This window comes from Phyllostomus hastatus, unplaced genomic scaffold, assembly GCF_019186645.2.
Source record: "Phyllostomus hastatus isolate PE091 unplaced genomic scaffold, TTU_PhHast_1.1 phas_contig_159, whole genome shotgun sequence".
Taxonomy (NCBI): Eukaryota; Metazoa; Chordata; class Mammalia; order Chiroptera; family Phyllostomidae; genus Phyllostomus; species Phyllostomus hastatus.
In genome coordinates, this window is record NW_025333640.1 from 2,862,327 (window position 1) to 2,881,868 (window position 19,542).

Sequence of the window (19,542 nt, forward strand, 5' to 3'; positions counted from 1 at the left end):
GCACCTGGCCCATAGTAGGCGCTCAATAAAGACTGATTGAATGGACGAATGACTGAGCTTTGAGGAACGCCATGTATGTGCAAGTGCATGAATACGTGCACAGTGAGTACTTTAAAGCACCTGGCACACAGTAGGTACTTAAGAAGCAGCCAGTGTTGTCATAGCTCCCTAGAGCCTCATGCCTGTTGCTTCCTCTGCTTTCCCCCAAACTCCCTCAGAAACCTCACACCTGGCCCTGGCTGCTGTGGCTCAGTTAGTCAGAGCCATCCCACGAAGCAAAAGTTCGCCAGTTCAGTTCCCAGTCAGGGCACGTGCCTGGGTTGCTTGTTTGGTTCCAGTCGGGGTGTGTACAAGGGACAACCCACCGATGTTTCTCTCATATCAATGTTTCTCTCCCTCTCCTCCTCTCTCTAAAAATAAAGTCTTTTAAAAAAAGGATTAAAATAAAAAAACACACACATTCGACACACCTAGCTGTATGTGCCTTTATTCCCATGAGCCCTCGAGGTACATGAAGAGCAAACCATTCCCTGCCCCCCGCCCCCGCCGCACCCCTGCCTTCCCCTCCACAGGCCTGGGATCTGCTTACACCTCCCAGAGCCAAGCTCAGTGAAACTGAAGCCCGTTTCCATTCTCCCTCCCTTCACCTGTGGGAGAATGAGGTCATCTGCTGCTTCGGGGGGACCTGAATTGGAAGAGGAAGGAGAGGGGGTGGGGTCCCCCAGGGGCCAAAACTATGTAACCCCCAAGCTACAGCTCCCTGTCATGGGGAAGGGGCTCTGACCCCTGCAGAGCAGTTCCTGACTCCCTAAGTATGGGGGAGGGGGCGTGCTCCTGAGCTGGGGGTGCAGGGGTCTGGGACTGCAGGAGGGCCGCCCTAGAGGCAGAACTAGGGATGACAGATACGGTGGGTGAAGTGGACTTATGGGGCCCCAACTGGGGCTTGGGGAAAAGGGCTGGTTTCTTGGGAGCCAAGGGGGCCTGTGATGGTGGAGCCAGGTGGGAAGGCGGTGGGCTTCTGCCCTGGGTTCCATGTACCAGATCATGGGGCCGGGGCTGAGGCTGAGAGACTTTGCTAGGGACTGGAGCAGGGGCTCTGGGTGGTGGGCCTGGGGGCTGAGGTCGAGTTGGTGGAATGGGATCAGACTGGGTTCTAGGGTCAAGGCCAGGGATCTGTGGGCAAAGCCCATTTCTAGAGCTGAGCTGGATTCTTAAGCTGGCCTGGGTTCTGGAGCTGGATTGGGTTTCAGAAGCAGGCTGAGTTCTGGAATTATGGTGAATTCTAGAGTGGGGCTCAGTGTTGAAACTGGTCTGGCTTTTAGAACTGGGCTGGGTCTCAGAGCTGAACTGAATTTTGGAGCCGGTCTGGGTTCTGGAACTGAGCCAGGCTCCAGAGCTGGGCTGCATTCTTGCATTGTCCTGGGCTCCAGAGCTGGGCTGGGTCTCAGATCTGACCTGTGTTCCAAAACTGGTCTGGGTTCTGGAACTGGTTTGGGTCCCTGGAACAGGCTGGGTTCTGGACCCGAGGTGGGTTCCAAAGCTGGCCTGTGTTCTTGAACTGGTCTGAGTGTCGGAGCTGGGTGGCATATCAGAGCTGAACTGAATCTTAGAGCTGGGCTGGGTTCTGGAGTTCACATGGGCTCCTAAGCTGGGCTGCATTCTTGAACTGGTCTGGGTGTCAGAGCTAAACTGAATCCTGGTACTAAACTGCCTTCTGGAACTGAGCTGGGTTTCAGAGCTGGGTTGAATGCTTGCACTGGTCTGGGCCCCTGAGCTGGGCTGGGTCTCAGAGCCAAGCTGGGTTCCAGAGCTTGTCTGGGTTCTGACGCTGGGTTGAGCTCCAGAAACAGTCTGCATTCTGGAACTAAGGTGGGTTCCAGAGCTGGGTTGTATTCTTGAACTGGTCTGGGATTCAGAGTTGAGTTGAGTCTCAGAGCTGAACTGGACTCTAGAGGTGAGCTGAGTTGTTGAGTTGGTCTGCTTCACAAAGTCTGACTTAATACCAGAGCTGCCTTGGGTTGTGGCCTGGAGCTGGTATCTAGAACTTGGCAGGGTTTCCAAGATGAGTGGAGTCCGAGAAGCTGATTGAGCTGTGCAGGGCTGGGTCCTGGAGCCCAGCCTGCTCTTAGAGCTATACAGGGCCGTGGAGCTTAAGTCTGTTGCTGCACTGGTCTGGGTCCCAGGACTAGATTGGATTCCAGAGTTTAGCTGTATTCTGGAACCCAATTGAGTCTCAGCAACTGACTGTGTTTTGGAGCTGGATGAGATCCCAGAGCCAGGCTGTCCTCCAGAACTGAGCTGAGTTCTAGAGCTGGGTTGGGTGCCTGGTCTGGAATGAGCTCTGGAAATTGGCCAGTCCTTGAAGTCGGTCTGGGTCCCAGAGCTGGACGGCATTCTAACACTGGTCTGTGTACTGCAGTGAGAGTGGGGACCGGTGTCAGGCTGAGCGGGGGAGACAGGTGTTCCCTCAGAGATGGATGAGGTTCCAGGGCTTGTCTGAATTCTAGAGATGGGCCTAGTTGTACCATCAGGCCAAGATCTGGAGCTGGGCTCAGTGTCTGAGCTGGACTCATCACTGGAGCTGGACTGGGCCTCAGAGTGGGGGTGGGTGCTTGAGTAAAACTGGGTTTTAGAGCAGGGCTGGGGTCTGGATCTGGACTGAGCTGCCGCATGCACCCAGGTTCCTGAGCTGGTCTGGGTTTGTGAATGGGGCTGGGTTTGGGAGCTGTCTTTGGATCCTGAGCTGGAGAGGCTTCTGTAGCTGGGCTGCTTCTTGAGTCTCACCTGGGTTTCAGTACTGCCTGGGGTTCCCGAACTAGGCTGGGTGTCTGGGTACTGCTGTGTCACTGAGCTGTCTTGCAGCCCAGAGTCAGGTCGAATTTTATGGCAGGGCTTGGTCACAGAGCTGGGTTGGGTCTTAAAACTTGTCTGGGTTCCAGAACTTGATTTAATGCCAGAGCTAGGCTTAGCCTCAGAGCTGTCCTGGTTTCTAGACGAGGGCGGGGTTCTGGAGCTGGGTTGTGTCACAGAACTGAATGGTGTCCTAGAGATGGGCTTAGTTTCTGAGCTGGCCTGGGGTCTAGAACAGAGTTTAGTCTCAGAATTGAGCTTGGTTCTAGAGCTGGGCTTGGCCTCAGAGCTAGGCTGTGTTTTAGAACAGGCCTTGGTCTCCGAGCTGGGCCTGGTTTCAGAACTGGTATGAATTCTAGAGTTGAACTTTACCTCAGAGCTAGCCTGGGTTCTAGAGGAGGGCTCGGTTCTAGAGCAGGGCTTGGTCTCAGAACCAGATGAAGTTCTAGAGATGAGCTTGGCCTCAGAGCTAGCCTGGGTTCTAGAAGAGGGCTGAGTTCTAGAGCAGGGCTTGGTCTCAGAACTAGGCTTGGTCTCAGAACTGGTATGGGTTCTAGAGGTGACCTCAGTCTCAGAGATGACCTGGGCTCTAGAGGGGGGCTGGGTCTCAGATCTGAGCTGGGCTCTGGAGCAGGGCTGGGCTTCGGAAGTCTGCCGGCAGGGCTGAGGAGGGGGGCTGGGCTCTGGACTGGGGCTGCGCTCAGCCCCAGGGCAGACTAGCCACAGGCCTCCTTGGCCTCGCCGATGGCGGCCCACACCTCCACCACAAACTCGTCCGGGAAGGCGAACTCGCCCAAGACGGAGTCTAAATGGTGTGCAAACTCCTGAACGCTCATTGTCTTCTTGGACGTCTCCACCATGGTGGACGCTGCCAAAGCAGGAGGGAAAGTGAGTAAAAGTGCTCTGGGACCCCAACTTCCCCTTGGGACCCCCACCTCCTCCCCATGGGCTGGCCTCCCCCCAGGGTCAACCGGCTTACCCTGGCCCCTTACCCAGCTCTGGGTCCCGAATGCCCATGTAACTCTCCAGCAGGTCATCCACCCTCCGAGACGCCTCCTCCTCAAATTCACTGGGCTGGGGGTGTCAGGGGACAAAACAGAGGGGAACTTCAGATCCCTATAGCCCAGGATCCTCTCAAGGCCCCACCCCTTGGGTGAGAGCTGGCTGGGACCTCATGCATCAATGCTTCTTCATATCACTATCGTCTCACCATGGAGACCCATCTTGCAGGTGGAGAAACCGAGGCCGGGCAAGAGAGGTCTTATCCAAGGTCACAATGACTCAGCAGTGGAGCTCTAGGTACAAGAGCCCCTAAAGACCCCCCTCCCTTTCACTCACCACTTCCTCTACTGTGGCAGCCCCCCCAGAACGAAGCCGCAGGGTCTCCCGCCCGCTGGTCACTTTCGCTTCCACAGGGCATTTGCTGCTACGGCTCCTCTGGCTAATCATATCTGGAGGGGACAGAGTGGTTGAGGGGCATGTGTTCTGGAAAGATCCATTCTTTGTAAACACTGGAAAACCTGAGCTGAGACTTTCTAGAACTTTCTCACCCTTTAAAGGCCTCCTTATGTCAGTAGCGTTAAAGCAGCACTTTAAAAGCTCCCAGCTATGCAATAAAATCGATCTAAACACCTCCTCACGCTTCCTCGATCTTCCTGTACTTCCCCCACCCCCGATAGACTATGACAATACAGAAACTACCTGCCTGTTCCTGACACAGTGCTGGAAGTTTCGCATCATGTCACCAGAGGCATCTAGAATCTTCCATCCTATTCCATCCCCCTACTCTCCACTGTCCCCAGGATCCAGAGAACCCATTTCCACAAGAGCTCCGCCCATCCCCACTCCTGTCCCCGAGCCCACAGGTGGCCCTCACCGAAGGCTCTCTTGGGCTGCACCAGGCGCAGGGTAAAGGGCTGGGCCTTGGGCAGCTCGCGGAGCATCTTGGCCACTTCGTAGTGGCGGCAGCCGACGATAGAGTGGTCGTTGATGGCCTCGATGCTATCGCCCACACACACGGCTTCGATCCTGTTGATGATGCTGCCCTCCTTGATCCTCTGCAGGGACCCAGAGTCACTTGAGGGGCCACCTTCGCAGAGCGCACTGAGACCAGTCACTCACCCCAGGTCATCCAGCACCTGGAAAGTTGCCCTCCCCACCCCACCCCCACCGCGGGCACCTTGATAAAGGCGTATCCGGCCCCGTTGTCCGTGATGGTCAGCCCCAGCGCATCCTCCGTCTTAGTGACCTCCACCTCCTTGGTCTCGCCGCGCACATGTGCAAAGATAAAGTCCTCCAACCCTATCTGGCCGCCCAGGAGTTTCTGCATGTCCACTTTGTGGCTGTTTAGGGTGCAGAATAAGATCTGTCCCGAGGGGAGGGGGAGCCCAGAATTAATGAGAGCGCTCATTCCCCACTGTCTGTGCAGAACCCTCGGGGGTATGGGCTCATGGACCTGATAGGGACCGAGGCACAAAGAGGCATGGAACTGAACTGGCCCAGTCACCTGGTGCCCAGGAATCCAGCCCGCAGGATCTTCAGAATGCGGTGGGAGACAAGTAAACAGAACCCCAGAATGAGGAGCAGGGTGAGGAGGCAGCTGTGGGTAGGAAGAACTCCCGTTTCCCAACCCCGGACTTTCAGTTTTAATCCTTTGGTGCCCTGACTCTCCTTCCGCCACCATCTTTTTCAGGCCGTTCTGCATCCGCTGGCGCCCCCTGGGAGTTGCAAGACGCACTGCTCTGCAGCCCAGCCTGTTACCCAGGGCACCTCCGACGTATCACCTGGAATGGAGCTGCCAGGAACCCCAGCCCCACAGCCGCGCCCGGGAACCATTCAGGCGCTTCCCTGAGGTCTGGTATCCACCTCAGCTGGATGCGAACCGTTTGGGGACTCACCACACTAAGACCTGCTCATATTTGTGCAGGGTGCTCAAAGGGCGCGTCCCCAGGGTATGGGCGCCACTGGATCTGAGAGGTGCGTCTCTGAGATATGGAGATAGCCCCCCCCCGCCCATCTGGGAGTGGGGGTCCGGGGTCCTCACCTCGGTGGGCGCTATCCCGAAGGCCTCAGCGATCTTGGCGTAGAGCTCCCGAACGTTGGTGAAGCCCTCGATCTTGCCCGTGGGGCTGCCGTGCGCCAGCTGCGTGCGGAAAACTAAGCGCGGGCGGGCGCGGGGCGCCGCGGGGGGCTCGGAGGGCGAGGGAGGGGGTGCGGGCGGGCGCGTGGCATCTGCCCCTGGGGTCTCGCGGGCTGCTGCGCTCTCCATGGCCAGAGGAGCTAGGCCACCCGGGCCACCGCCTCCGCTGCCGCCGGATCCGGAGCTTCCTGCGGCCTCCCCTCCCCCGGCCCAGGGCGCGACAGCCGAGCTGCCCGGGTAAGGGGATCCAGGAACCCGAGCCGCCTAGGAAGGCGACACCGCGGGGTGCGGAGGGGGAGGACGGCCCCAGGTGTCCCGGCTCTGCCAGGGCCAGCTGCGCGCTCCCCAGGGACGCTGGGCAGTCTGCGGGGTCCTGAGCTGTAGCGCGGGAAAAACATGGATCACAAATAAGGACTGGGGCAGCTGAGCGTGCCCGAGCTCTCATTCGCCTAAACTCTCTTATTTAATCCTTGCAACAGCCTTAACAGGTAGGAAGGAGTAAGGTTACCTTGATATAACCTGAGCCACATCCTGTCTCTCCTCTGCCCACAGCCCTCCAGGGCTCCCACCTCCCTCAGGGTAAAAGCCTTAGTTTTCCCAACTGCCCACATGGCCCGGTACAACCTGCCCCCATCCCACTCTGCCCTCATCTTCTCTCTCTCTCCCCCTCGCTGGCTCTGCTTTCCAGCCACAGGAGCCTCAGTTATTCCTCTAACATGCCAGGCACACTCCTGCCACAGGGCCTTTGCATGTGCTGTGCCCTCTTCCTGGAACACCTTCTTCCAGTTCTCTAGGTGGTTCCTTCCCTCACTTCCTGCAGCTCTTTGCCCAGGTGTCACCACTCTGACCACCTCTGCCAATTTCTCTTCCTGGCTTGCTTTTTTTCTTTAGCATTGAGCAGCATTCAACAAATCAGATGTTTTTACTTATCCATCTTGTATCCCCATCTCCCCAACAGGGATGTCAGCTGCAGGGGGACAGGGGCTCTGGTCTCCTGTTTCCCTGCTGTATTTGGGTGCTCCGTGCCTGGCACACAGTGAGCAGGCACTCAGGCAATATTTGGTGAAGGAATAAGTGGATCCCCCAACTTCCAGATGAAGAAGGAGGCTCCTGCACCCAGAATGCTCTGCGAGAATTCCCTAGGAATGTAATACCAGGCACCGGGAAATCTGGCTCAGTAAACAGTGGTGGAATGCCAGGCAGTGGTGTGTAAGAGGGGCCTCCACTTTGGAAGACCCTCAGAAGCCAGACATCGATAGGAAAAGCAGGTATGAGAAAATGGATGTGAAGTTGAAAGGCTGCAAAACACGACACACACCCCAGCGTGGGCCAGCCTTCAACACGGGGTGCTCGTTGAGAAGAGCCAGGCACAAAAAGCCACAGTGTGTGGTTCATTATATGAAATGTCCAGCGCAGGGAAATCCTCAGTGACAGTAAGTGCATTTGTGGAGAAGGGGTTGGGGGTGACTGCTAAGGGGGACAGGGCTTCTTTTTGGAGTGATGGAATGTTCTGGAATTAGATTGTGCCAATGGTTGCACAACTTTGTAAATACACTAGAAACCACAGAAATGTACACATTAAAAAATCGGGGGGAGACCAAAATGATCAAAATGGTCTTTTAGAAGACACACTCATGTGCTAAAAGTATGTAAAGACCTGAACAAGAGCCCTGGCTGGGTGGCTCATTTCGTTGGAGCGTCGTCCCGTACACCAAAAGGTTACAGGTTCGACCCCGTCAGGGTGTATACAGGAGGCAACCCATCAATATTTCTCTCTCAAACACTGATGTCTGTCTCTCTCTCTCCCTCCCTACCTCTCTAAAATCAATAAACATATCCTTGGGTGAGGATTAAAAACAACAACAGCCCTGGCTGGTGAGGCTCAGTGGATTGAGCACCACCCTGTGAACCAAAGAGTTGCGGGTTCGATTCCCAGTCAGGACATATGCCTGGGTTGTGGGCCAGGTCCTCAGTTGGGGGTGTGTGAGAGGCAACCACACATTGATGTTTCTCTCCCTCGCTTCCTCCCTCCCTTTCTCTAAAAATAAATAAATAAGTAAAGTCTTAAAAAAAAAACCCAACAGCTTTAAAGAAGACCTGTTAAACTCCAAATTCGGAATGGAAATACCTGTGCCAGGGAGGAGGTGGCAGGACTAGGAAGCTCATTCCTTAGGGTGGGGCGACAATGTCCCATTGTATCAGTCTCCTGGGGTTGTCATAACAAAGCACCACAAACTGGGTGGCTTAAAACAGCAGATTTATTCTCTCACAGTTCTGGAGGCCAGAAGTCCAAAATCAGGTTGTCAGCAAGACCACGTTGCAAGGCCCTGGGTAGGATCCTTCCTTGCCTCTCCTGGCTTCTGGTGGTGGCCCGCAATCCTTGGCATTCCTTGTCTCCTCTCTATGACTGTGTCCAAGTTTCAATCTTCTTATAGAGACACCAGTCATGTTGGATCGGCCACCCTACTCCAAGCTGACCTCATCTTAACTCCTGTCTGCAGTGACTCCATTTCCAAATAAGGTCCCATTCTGAAGTCCTGGGGGTTAGGACTTCGACTTTTTTTTTTTTAAGGGATAGAGAGAGAGAGGGAATGGGAGGGAGAAAGAGAGGGAGAGAAACATTCATGTGAGAGAGAAACATTGATCAGTTGCCTTTCAAATGTGTCCCAACTGGGGACTGAACCCACAAGCTAGGCAACCTGTGCCCTGACCAGGAATCAAACCAGTGACCTTTCTCTTTGTGGGACAATGCCCAACCAATTAAGCCACATCAATCAGGGCAACATATCTTTTGAGGGGACATAATTCAACCTGTCACATGGGTGTCGGTCAAATTCGTCTCTGAAAGTTTTAGGATATATATTTTTTTCCACTGGGGTAGCAGCTTGAAAGGCACCAGTAGCACACAGGGAGGACCTGAAGTGTCTGGCATCAAGGCAGGAGCTGAGGGACAGCTTTCTCCCAGACAGAAAGGCGGGCAGAGGCCATATCTGAGGAGTTTTAGGGCACTTTAAATATTCCATTAAATGCAGAAGTCTCTGTTTCCTCAGTAAGTTAAGTGTAGAATTACCATATGACCCCGCAAGTCCACTCCTGGGGGTGACCCAAGGAAACTGAAAACAGGGACTCAGACAAGAACCTGTACACGCATGCTCACGGCAGCACAATTCACAGCAGCCAAGAGGTGAAAACGGCCCACGTGTCCGTCAGTGGAGAAATGCAGTGTGTCTCTGCACACACTGGACTATTACTCAGCCGTGAGAAGGAGTGCAGCACTGATACTGGCTACAATGCTGATGGAACTTGAAAACAAAAGGCTCAGTGAGAGAAACCAGACACAAAAAGGTACAGTGTGATTCCATTTATATGAAATGTTCAGAACAGGCAAATCCGGAGACAGGAAGTAGATTCTTGGTTGTAGGGGCTAGGGGAGGGCAGGCCTGAGACCCCCAGTAGGGGTATCTTAGGGGGTCCTGGGTGCATCTTCTAGCCCAACCCCCTATAAAACACACACACACAAGCTTGAAATTCAAATTCCACTTTATTTTTTAATTTAAAAAGCCCAGGTTAAGCAATGGCAAAGGGGCCACCTTCATGAGGGTCCCTTAGCTGGATGAGGGCAGGGGTGTCAGTACAAGCTTCCCCATTCTGGGGTGCAGGAACTCGAGGGCCATGGGCAGAAGGCCCTCACCCAGGTGTGAGCATGCCCCGCCAGTGCCTGCTGATGTGGGCACTTGTGGTCAGCACCTTCGGGTCCCTCCCGGTGTGGCAGGTGTGGGTTTGCTCCGCCCTGTGTCCTGGGGCAGACCCTGGAGAGCTGCTGTGGCCTGCAGCACTCTCCCTCCACCAGCGGGTCCCCTTGTCCCGGGTTGTGCTGCTCGTGTGTGGTGTCTCCACATCCCTGTAGTGTGACGTGCCTTGTGAGGCTGTGTGTCATGCATGGCAGATGACTTTTCTGGACTTGGAGTACTGGGGAGATTGAAAGCTAGAGGGATGATATAGAATAATTTTAGGGGCCTGGAGCTCCCAAGGTGCAGAATTGAACCTGGCCCCTAAGGAGGAGTGGTGGGGGAGGGGGCACAACCAGAGCTTGGTCTTCTCCGGATCCGCTGCTGGAGCGACCGACACTCTCATAGGTGCTCACTGCAACAGAAGCCGGGGCGGGGGGGGGGACAGTCATGATGGTGGACTCTATCATCTCAGTCCTGCCATGATCCTGGGAGACACTAGAGGCCACCTCAGCTCTTCCAAACAGGTGTCAGGGTGGGGGACCTGGAGTTAACCCCATCTAAACTGGGCAGCCAGAAATCACCCAGAATAAAATGCCAAGCCTTGGAGAAGTTCCAGCCCCCCAGAATGAATCTAGCTGGCCAAGGCAGGCTGGAAGATCCCACCCAGCAGCGTTAATACAGCACCTGGCCTGCTCAGCATCCACCTCCCAGTGGTCCACCACCTGACTCATGCCCATGCTAAGTCCCACCTGGTAACTCCCAAATGTGCCAGACCTCAGAGAAAGATTAAGCTGCCGGATCCCACCCTGCAGTGCCCACAGGCCCAGGGAAACCCACTGGAGGGTGAAATGCAGATGTTTCCCCAGAGGGAGACCACAGCAGGCCTAGCCTGAGGCAATCCCCCATACAGGGCTGCCCCACCTGGGCTGAGCAGGTGGGCGAGGGGTGGGGCACCCAGGCACACACCTGGCGACTTGGGCCAGGATCTCCTTGATGCGGATGATGAGTTTCTCGTGCTGGGCGGGGTCGCGCTCAATGGCTCCATGCAGCCGGGCCATGTAGAAGTCCAGAGTGCTGAGTGTGGGCGTCTCCCCCGTGCCTGGGAATGGCAGGGGCCAGTCAGCCTAGCCCATTGTGGAGTCAGCTGGGTGGCTGGGGTTCCACGGGAGCAAAGGTCAGAGGATCAGGGTTTGTAAAGGAAGGGTCCTGGGGAAGGGGCCTTTGGAGCATGTCAGGAGTTGGGTGAGGGGTCAGGGCATCTGGACTTGAGAGTAGAGGTCAGCTGTGGGAGAAGGTGGGGAGGTGGAGTCAGAAGATGTTACTTGCTCCGGAGGAGGTCGTGGCAGGGCGGGGGTGGGGGGTGGGAGGGTATGGGGGTCTAGTGCGGGAGAGGAAATTAAAGTTGGTGCAAGGCAATCACTAAAGGCAGGGATGGATGGGGTTGCAGCAGGCTGGTCAGTGAGGGAGGGTCTGGCATGGGCTGGGGTCAGTGAGGGTGGGGCGTCGCTGCTGACAACAGATGGAGCAGGACTGGGGGGTTGGAAGGGCTTAGGGTAACTGGGGGAGAGGTCACTGAGGAAAGGGTTGGGGGCAGAGGCAGGTGCACACATTGCTCAGGGCAGGGAAGTAGTCAAACGGAGCCAGGCTCGACTTGTGAAAAGAAGCAGGGTCAGTGGGATAGGGGCTCGCGGAGGATGGGTTCGCTTTGTCCAGGGTCAAGGCAGGGAGGTGGGGCCCCCAGGGGCAAGACTCGCAGTGACCCGGGGATGGAGCTCAAGGTAGTGGATAGCTGGGTTAGCAGGGACCAGAATGTGCAGGCAGGGGCGGGGCTTCCGCACCAGGGACGGGCAACGAGGCGAAGCTAGCGGTGAGTGCCTGGCGCACCGCCTGGAGCTGCTGCTGCAGCGCCAGCGTGCGCCGCTCCTCCAGTGCCAGCTCCTGCTCCAGGCGCTCACGCGCGCTGCTCATGTTCTGGGTGTGCCTCTGCAGCACCGCGTTCTGCTCCTCGAAGGCCACGTTCATCTTCCGCAAGCGCCGCAGCTCCGCCTCCCGTGCTGCGTGCAGTGTGGAGACAGGTCAGAGCCTGGGGCTCCCTCCCCCTCCCCTCTGCCCGGGGAACTACCCAGCGACAGCCAGTGCTCCATTACCAACCCCATCCTTTAGCTCCCAGGGCTAAGGGGCAGGGAAGGAATATGGCTCGGTTTTTAGGGGTAAATGCAGCCCACTCGCTGCCTCCTGCCTTGGATCCCTCTTTTGGCCCACCTTCTCTCCCAACACCTGTTTCCCCAGGAACCCCTAGTTGGTGCTCACCTTTGTTTTGGTCCAAGAACTCTTCAGTGAAAATGGGGACGTCGAAGGTGGAGAAGCCATCGCAGTCCCCACCCTGGGACAAGACAGGTGGCAATGTTTAGGGAGCATCTCAACACCCTCTGGGGGATCCCCCAAGCTTGGGGGGCCTCCCTGAACCACTCAGATCGAAGCCCGTTTAACAACATTCCCACAGTGTGGCTGGCCCTGCTCTGCTCACACAGGATGGACGAGGGCTGCTCACTTCTGTGAGCACTGGAGCAGGCTCACCCAGGGGCCTCACCCAGGGGCCTCAAGACTTCCAGACCTTTCTCACCTAGGTGCTCTCCTTAGAGGAGGGGCACTTACCTTGTGTCCATTCAAGAGGGTATTCATGAGCCCGGAGCCCGAGTCCTCTGGTGGGGGAGGGAGGAGGGCAGGGTCAGCCTCCCAGGTTTCCTCTGACTCTGCTCTGCTTTGAATGTGCTGTTCCCCCTGCCTGGAACACCCTCCTTGCCCTCCCCGCATGGGAGCCCCATGGAGGGGGTGGGTCAGTCTCCTGGGCCACCCTTCTCGGAGCAGGCACTCAGCTGCCTGGGGGCTGGGACCCTTCTCACCTTTCTTGATCTTCTTTTCCTGGATCTTTTCAGTGCACATCTTGTAGGCTTCCGACTGCTGGTACGCCCGAAGCTCCTTCATGTACTGCTGCTTCTCCCGCTCGGCCTCATCCAGGTACCGCTGGCAGGGCAGCAGGAGAAGGCTTGGCCCAGCCCTGGGGCAGGGGAGGCCTCCAAGCCTAGGCCCCCATCTCCATCACTCATTTCACTGTTGCACGTTCCCAGAATTCCTTGCTTACCCTCCAGACAAAATCTGGCCCCTCGGCCTACTGCTCAGGGTACCTCCTAGCTCCCCACTCCACCCCCAGCCTTCATAAGCTACCCCATGGTGTTTGAGTGACTGCAGACTCTCACATGCATGCTTGCCCTTCTGCACCTATTTTGCCTGTTGAAATCCTACTTATGAGGGTGCAAACAGTTGGTGGTTTTTTACTAGGATTTGAAAATCGGGTTTCACATAAAAACCAGCGTCCACCCCTACTTCTTTAGATGTTAAGTGACCACACTGATTAAGTTTTGTGTCTAATCTCGCCTATTGCTACCTTCCCCACAGTTCTCCAGGAGGAAAGAAAGCCTCTCCACACAGGTCCTTTCGGGGACGTGGCTATGGGAGTATCTGAGTGGCTGAGGGGAGGTCAGTGGTCTCAAGCCAGCCGCATCCGCCACCCGCTGCCATCCACCTGCTTCTCTGTGGGCTGCAGTTTGCTCCACTCTGCACCCAGCATCTTGGTGATCTCAGGAAAGGGCAGGTCCGGATGGCGCGTGCGAATCTGCTCACGCCGCTCATTCAGGAAGCGCACGTAGCCAGTAACAGGTGCTTTGGGACCATTTGGAAGGATCTTCTTCCGCTTCTTGCCTTTGGGCCAGCCACGCTTCTTCACCGGCTGCAGAACCAGACACCTCCATTGGGAGAGGCCTGGAGGGATGGGGCGGGGCCCAGAGGGGCGAGGTCTTGGAAGACGTGGACAGGGCTAGCTAGGAGGTAGAACCCAGGAGGCCTGGAGTTGTGGTCAGGTGAGAAGTTAGGATTATGAGGAGTGTTAGGGGAACCGTGGACCCAAGTGAGGGGTATCAGAAGTACTGGGAATAGGGGTTCAGGCCTGGGTAGCATTTTGGGTGTGGCCACTGTAATTATGGGCGTGGCATCCTTGCCATGAAGGGCCCACAGGATCATCAAAAGTTGCTTTCACCTGGGAAGCGAGCAGTGGGAGGAGCTGGCATTCGGTGGTGGGTGGGGCCTGGGCTTTGAGTAGCAGTGGACCTTATGGGGCGTGGCATCTAATACGGGGCGGGGTCTCACCTTAGGAAGGGAAATCTGGACTGTGGGCGGAGTCACAGAGAATTCAAACTTAGTCTGAGGTGAGGGTTGGAGCCTGGGGGTGAGACCCAGGGCCTCCCCCATCACAATGCAGGGACTCTCACCTCCTCCTCGTGGGACCCCTTCTCGCCGGCTCGCGGGCCTTCCCCTCGCTCTTGCTTGACGGCCACCACGAAGCCCCCATGCTGTCCAGGAGCCTTGCCACCCGACGGCCTGGAGTCACGGGACGCCAGAGTCACCCTCACCCCTAACCCTGACGGCGGAGCTGGCAGACAGGGGGCCTGAGTCCTGGGAGCAGGGGTCTCTCGGGGTCAGGGTCCGGGGGTCGGATCAGGAACACTAAAGGAGCCAGTAGGGACTCCTGGGAGAGACTGAAGACACAGGACGCCCGGGTCACCCACACCCCCGATGGCAGATACGGCAGCAGCGAGGGGGCTCGACCCCTGCTGGGGGGCAGCCAGTAGGGACCCCTGCGACGGACTGGAGACCGGGGAAGGAGGGGAAACCCGACGGGGTCCTAGGGGAGGGCCTGCCCTGGTGGCGGGGAGTGAAGACCCTGGGGGCCGGAGTCGAGGAGTTCCGAGAGGGTGGGCGGGGGCTGAGCTACAGTCCCGAGTGGACTACGGGAGGGGAAGTCGCACTCACGCGACGGCCGCACCGGGCTGCCTGGGGCCGTGGGACATGGCCGCTCCCGGCCGCACCTGGAACGCAGACATGAAACCGAGTAAGGGGCGCCCGAGCCGCCGATGGCGGGGGCCCGGCTAGGGAGACCAGGAATGCCGGGCCCGAAGCGGTTGGGGGGGCCGGATCCCAGGGCTGGGAGGGCCTCCAGAGCGGGCGCCCCAGGGATCCTTTGTTGGGCGATCGGCCCCCAGGAGGCCCTGGTCCTCCCCCCACTGGCTTGGAAGCAGCCCCGTCCCAGCCCCGAGACCCCCACGCCCCCGGCCCCTAGCAGGACCCTGAGTTCCGCGGCTGTTTTCACCTCTAAAGAAACTTTCCCGGACCTCTCGGCTGCTGCGCCTCTCCAACCAACCGCCCGGAGCCCGCCCCTGCCGTCCGCCCCGCCCCACTCCGCCCCCGGCAAGCTAAGGACGGTCTCCACCAGCGGTCGGATTGGGGTGCATCCTTTCCCTGGGGTGTGACCATGCAGATGAAGGTCGGCGCGCCGACCTGCGATTGGCTGAGGCGTCCCCTCAGCCGCGTGGGAGGTGGACAGGGAAGGCTGCGGGCGGTACGTCAAGTTCGGCTGCGCTCGGCCGCTCTCGGGACTAATCAGGGAGCTTGAGGCCTCACCGGGCGGAGCCTCTTAAAGGGCCAGTAGGAAAGACGCGGACTCCTCCGCTGGTGAGAAGTTCCCGACTCCAGCTTGACAGACTTTGGCCCCGCCCCAGTTGCCACAGGAACGGGCGCAGGTTGCTAAGGAATAGGTTAAGGACTTTAGGGGCAGCCGGGAACCTCAGGGCAAGGTGGAACAGGCTCTTAGCACCCTGCAAACCTGGCAGAGAAGTTTCCCTTTTCTTGACCGGATTTAGGGCTCCAGACGCCCCTCTGTTCCTGGTCCTGCTGTGAGCCTGGGCTGAAGCTACTCTCCCCCTGTACAATGCGGACATGGACGAAGTCCAGGACCAGGAGGCTGGGATTCTGTGAAGCTGAGACCAGGAGCCTGGTCAGGCTGGGGCTGGGATCAGGAGCTGGGCTGAAAGCATTTAGGGAAAGGTGGTGGGACAGGAAGGCTGCTAGGACCTCCTAAAGCTAGAGGGGCAGGGGGCTCTGCCCTTGGATCTTGGGGAGCCCCAGGCAGTAGCCTGGTCTTCTCATGGCCGGGGCTAGGGCTGCTGTTGCTCCTAGAATGCCAGTAGCGATCTCTGGGTACTCATGACAGGCCCATTAGATAGTAAACATTTCGCCAGACATCATCTTCTGCCCTCATCTCGCCCCACTTTCCCCCTCCTTACTCCACACATGACTTCCTCCATGTTCCTCAAATACATCCATCCATTTCATTCATTCCCACCTCTAGGTCTTTGCACTTGCTGTTCTCTCCACCTGGCATGGCCTACCTCCAGACTATCTGCCTGGTTCATTGCCCGACCTCCTTCAGGTCTTTGCTCAAATGACACCTTCTGAGTGAGGCTTTCCCAGGGCAAGGTGGAACAGGTTCTTAGCACCCTGCAAACCTGGCAGAGAAGTTTCCCTTTTCTTGACCGGATTTAGGGCTCCAGACGCCCCTCTGTTCCTGGTCCTGCTGTGAGCCTGGGCTGAAGCTACTCTCCCCCACCCCATACACTCCGTCTTATTTTTCTCCATATATCCGTTTCCTCCTCATGACCTGCCTATTTGTTGATTGCTGTATTCCCAGCACATAGAACAGTGCCCACAGGAGCTGCTTGATACATTTTCATTAACTAAATGCATGAATGAATCCTGTACATTTCCAAGCAAGCAGGTACAGCTGGTTTGTAAAACAGTCTGGCAGCTCCTCAAAAGGTTAAATAAAAATGGAGTTACCATTCGATCCAGCAATTCCATTTCTAGGTATCCACCCAAGAGAAGACAAAAACCTATGCAACAGTGTTCACAGCAGCAGAATTCACGATACCCCAACAGGAGAAACAACCCAAGAGCCCATCGACTAATTACTAGACAGCCAAAATGAGGTCCAATAGAATATGATGTGGAATAACAGAATAGTATTTGCTATAAAAAAGGTATAAACTGCTGAATCATGCTACAACAGTGGTGCATTTTGAAACATGATGCTCAGTAAAAGATGCCAGTCACAAAAGGCCACATGGTGTAAGATTCCATTTGTATGAAATGTCCAGAACAGGCAAATCCGGAGAGACAGAAAGTGGATTCATGGTTGCCTGGGGATAAAAAATTAATGGGTGATTTGTTCCTGGGTTTTGGCACCATAGAAGAGGGAGGGGGAGGGGTGGGAAGAAGGAGGAAGAGGAGGAGAAGAGGAGAAGGAGAATTAATGGAGGGGGGGATAGGAGGGGTGAGGTGTCTTTTTGGGAAATCAAAATGTTCTAAAATTAGACTTCAGTAATGGTTGCGTAACTCTGTAAATGAACTAAAAACCATGCAACTGTACATTTAAATGGGTACATTCATTATATGGTATATGATTTACATCTGACTAAGAGGATGAGTGTGCCCCAGAATCTTGACAGACCCAAATTCCTGCTCTATTGCTTCGTCAGCCTAGTGACCTCCCACGCCCCCCTTGCCTCTCTCTACCCCATTAAAAGCAATCTGGGGGAGACTGACGGCACATACAAATACTCAAAATTCTAATCACATTCTTCAATGTGTCCCAACTTTTAATAACGTCGAGCAATTGAATGACATCTTTTTGTTGCTTTTCACATTACAATATTTCTTTTCGTTGTGTTGTTCTAACTGAGGTTTTCATTCCATTTTTAAATATGCATCAGGTGAAAATTCTCAGAAGATTAAGCATACATATTTCATTGTGTTTGATTATCATAAGCCACTTTCTTCTTTCTTTGCACTCATCAGCTACAGAGATACATGTGACATAAAAAAAACGGTAGGCCAGGCCATACATTCTTATCTCAGAACGTTATTGCTAAAATATGAAAATGACAAAACTCCATTGCACACAGAAATATAACCACCAGTTTGAAGTGGGTTTTAATGTTTCAATTCAGCAGATTTCACACAAATATGTTGTCTGAGTATTAAAATTTTGAAAGTATAAATCAGTATAATCAGTATATATACATATATATATATATATATTTTTTTTTTTTTAAAAACTAGCTCTGGCTGGTGTAGCTCAGTGGATGAAGCACCAGCCTGTGATCCAAAGGGTCATCAGTTCGATTACCGGTCAGGGCTCATGCCTGGGTTGCAGGCCAGGTCCCCAGTGCGGGGCACATGAGAGGCAACCACACATTGATGTTTCTCTCCCTCTCCCTCTCTTTCTCCCTCCCTTACCCTCTCTCTAAAAATAAATAAAAATCTTTAAAATTAAAAAAAAAATTCTAGGTAAGACTTCCAAGCTGAAAAAAGAAGACCCGCCCCCTGAGCCCCGCCTCTTTCCTTTGATGGACAAGTTCAGTGTTGCCATAGAAACTGTTTCTTCACTCCCAAGGTCCTAGGCAAGGAATTCAGGACTCTACCTGCATGTCAAAAAGAAACTAAGGGTTTTGTTGTTGTTGTTGTTGTTGTTTTAATTTATTTTATTGTTGTTCAATTACAGTTGTCCGTATTTTCTCCCCACCCCTCCCCCCACCCCTTCCAAACCCACCTCCCTCCCTTGCTTCCACCCTCCCCCTTGGTTTCATCCCTGTGTACTTTATAGTAGTTCCTGAAAACTCTTCTCTCCACTGTCCCCTCCCCCCTCCCCTCTCCCCTCTGGCTATTGTTAGATTGTTCTTGATTTCAATGACTCTGGTTATATTGTTTGCTTTTTTCTTTTGTTGATTCTGTTCCAGGTAAAGGTGAGATCATATGGTATTTGTCCCTCACTGCCTGGATTATTTCACTTAGCATCATTCTCTCCAGTTCCATCCATGCTGTTGCAAAGGGTAGGAGGTCAGAAATGAAGGGTTTTGAGCAGTTTGTAGCTCCTTGGCATCAAGAAATATGTCTTGCACCTGTCAGAGTGGCCATCATCAACAAATCAACAAACAAGTTTTGGTGAGGATGCAGAGAAAAGGGAGCCCTGGCTCACTTTTGGTGGGAATGCAAAGTCGTGCAGCTACTGTGGAAAGAAGTATGGAGTTACCTCAAAAAATTAAAAATGGAACTGCCTTATGACCCAGCAATCCCACTTCTGAGTATATATATAAAGAAACCCAAAACACCAATTTGAAAGAATATATTGAGTTGGCCAAAAAGTCCATATGTTTTTCCCTGAAATAAAAGGCACATTTTTCCTTTTCACCAGTAATTTATTGATTTGGATATTTTGAGTATGGCAGCTATCTCCCACTGTTACCTTCTAGTGGACGGAAGCCAGGGGTGCTGCTAAACATCTTCTAACGCGTAATGTTGACGGGAGAGACCTGGTTCTTCTTGTTGACGCATGTAAAGAATTACATATCAGCAAATCTAGTAGTATGTAATCAGTTTATTAGTGGCTCGCTTCCATGGAAGAGAACAGGACTGGGTAGAGTAGGGGGTGAAAGGCAAAGTTTCAGAGCAAAGCAGGGTGAGAAAAGCAAGAGTGGCTGGAGACCAGGGTGGCAAGCCCCTGGGCAGCCTGAGGCCGGGTGGACAGAGGCCCTGTGGCCCGAGAGCCAAGAGCCCCCTGAGCTCCTGAGAGCGAGAGCATCCTGAGCGAGAGAGAGAGAGAGAGAGAGAGAGAGAGAGAGAGAGAGAGAGTCCTTTGTTCTCAGGACTTAAATAGTTGGTGGGATAGAAGGGGAAAAAGTTACATATTGATTAATGGGTAAATGTGGCGCCAGCTTTCCTGGGGGAATGTGACTACCCAAACTTAGGGATGAATGGGGTCTGTCCGCCCCAATTCTTATCTTGTTCCAGACTCCATTTGGTTATCCTGTTGTAAGACAAATACGTGACTGGAGGCAGTTAATTAAATTTAGGGGCAATTTCCAAAAGTTATTT

General features: G+C 54.7%; 3 protein-coding genes across 4 annotated transcripts; all 3 read right to left on the reverse strand.

The window, feature by feature from the left end:
- Positions 1 to 627: 627 nt before the first annotated feature.
- Positions 628 to 3,558, reverse strand: GIPC3 (GIPC PDZ domain containing family member 3). Its single transcript, XM_045831276.1, has one exon. The coding sequence runs from the start codon at positions 2,392 to 2,394 to the stop codon at positions 751 to 753; it is 1,644 nt and encodes a 547-aa protein (XP_045687232.1). The 5' UTR covers positions 2,395 to 3,558; the 3' UTR covers positions 628 to 750.
- Positions 3,260 to 6,118, reverse strand: LOC123813856 (PDZ domain-containing protein GIPC3). The gene is made up of 6 exons (XM_045831277.1): positions 5,894 to 6,118; positions 5,030 to 5,215; positions 4,727 to 4,907; positions 4,189 to 4,301; positions 3,843 to 3,924; positions 3,260 to 3,718 (listed from the first exon to the last, which is right to left on the reverse strand). Exons 1-6 carry the CDS (start codon positions 6,116 to 6,118, stop codon positions 3,567 to 3,569), a joined length of 939 nt encoding a protein of 312 aa, XP_045687233.1. The 3' UTR covers positions 3,260 to 3,566.
- A 3,393-nt stretch (positions 6,119 to 9,511) lies between these two features.
- HMG20B (high mobility group 20B) lies at positions 9,512 to 14,997 on the reverse strand. Of its 2 annotated transcripts, none has more exons than XM_045831152.1 (10): positions 14,924 to 14,997; positions 14,587 to 14,642; positions 14,046 to 14,154; positions 13,304 to 13,507; positions 12,624 to 12,744; positions 12,376 to 12,422; positions 12,031 to 12,103; positions 11,559 to 11,774; positions 10,687 to 10,819; positions 9,512 to 10,132 (listed from the first exon to the last, which is right to left on the reverse strand). In XM_045831152.1, exons 2-10 carry the CDS (start codon positions 14,622 to 14,624, stop codon positions 10,120 to 10,122), a joined length of 954 nt encoding a protein of 317 aa, XP_045687108.1. In that variant the 5' UTR covers positions 14,625 to 14,642; positions 14,924 to 14,997; the 3' UTR covers positions 9,512 to 10,119. The 2 variants fall into 2 exon arrangements, with proteins under 2 accessions (XP_045687108.1, XP_045687107.1); XM_045831151.1 differs by having other exon boundaries at positions 14,900 to 14,962.
- Positions 14,998 to 19,542: the final 4,545 nt, after the last annotated feature.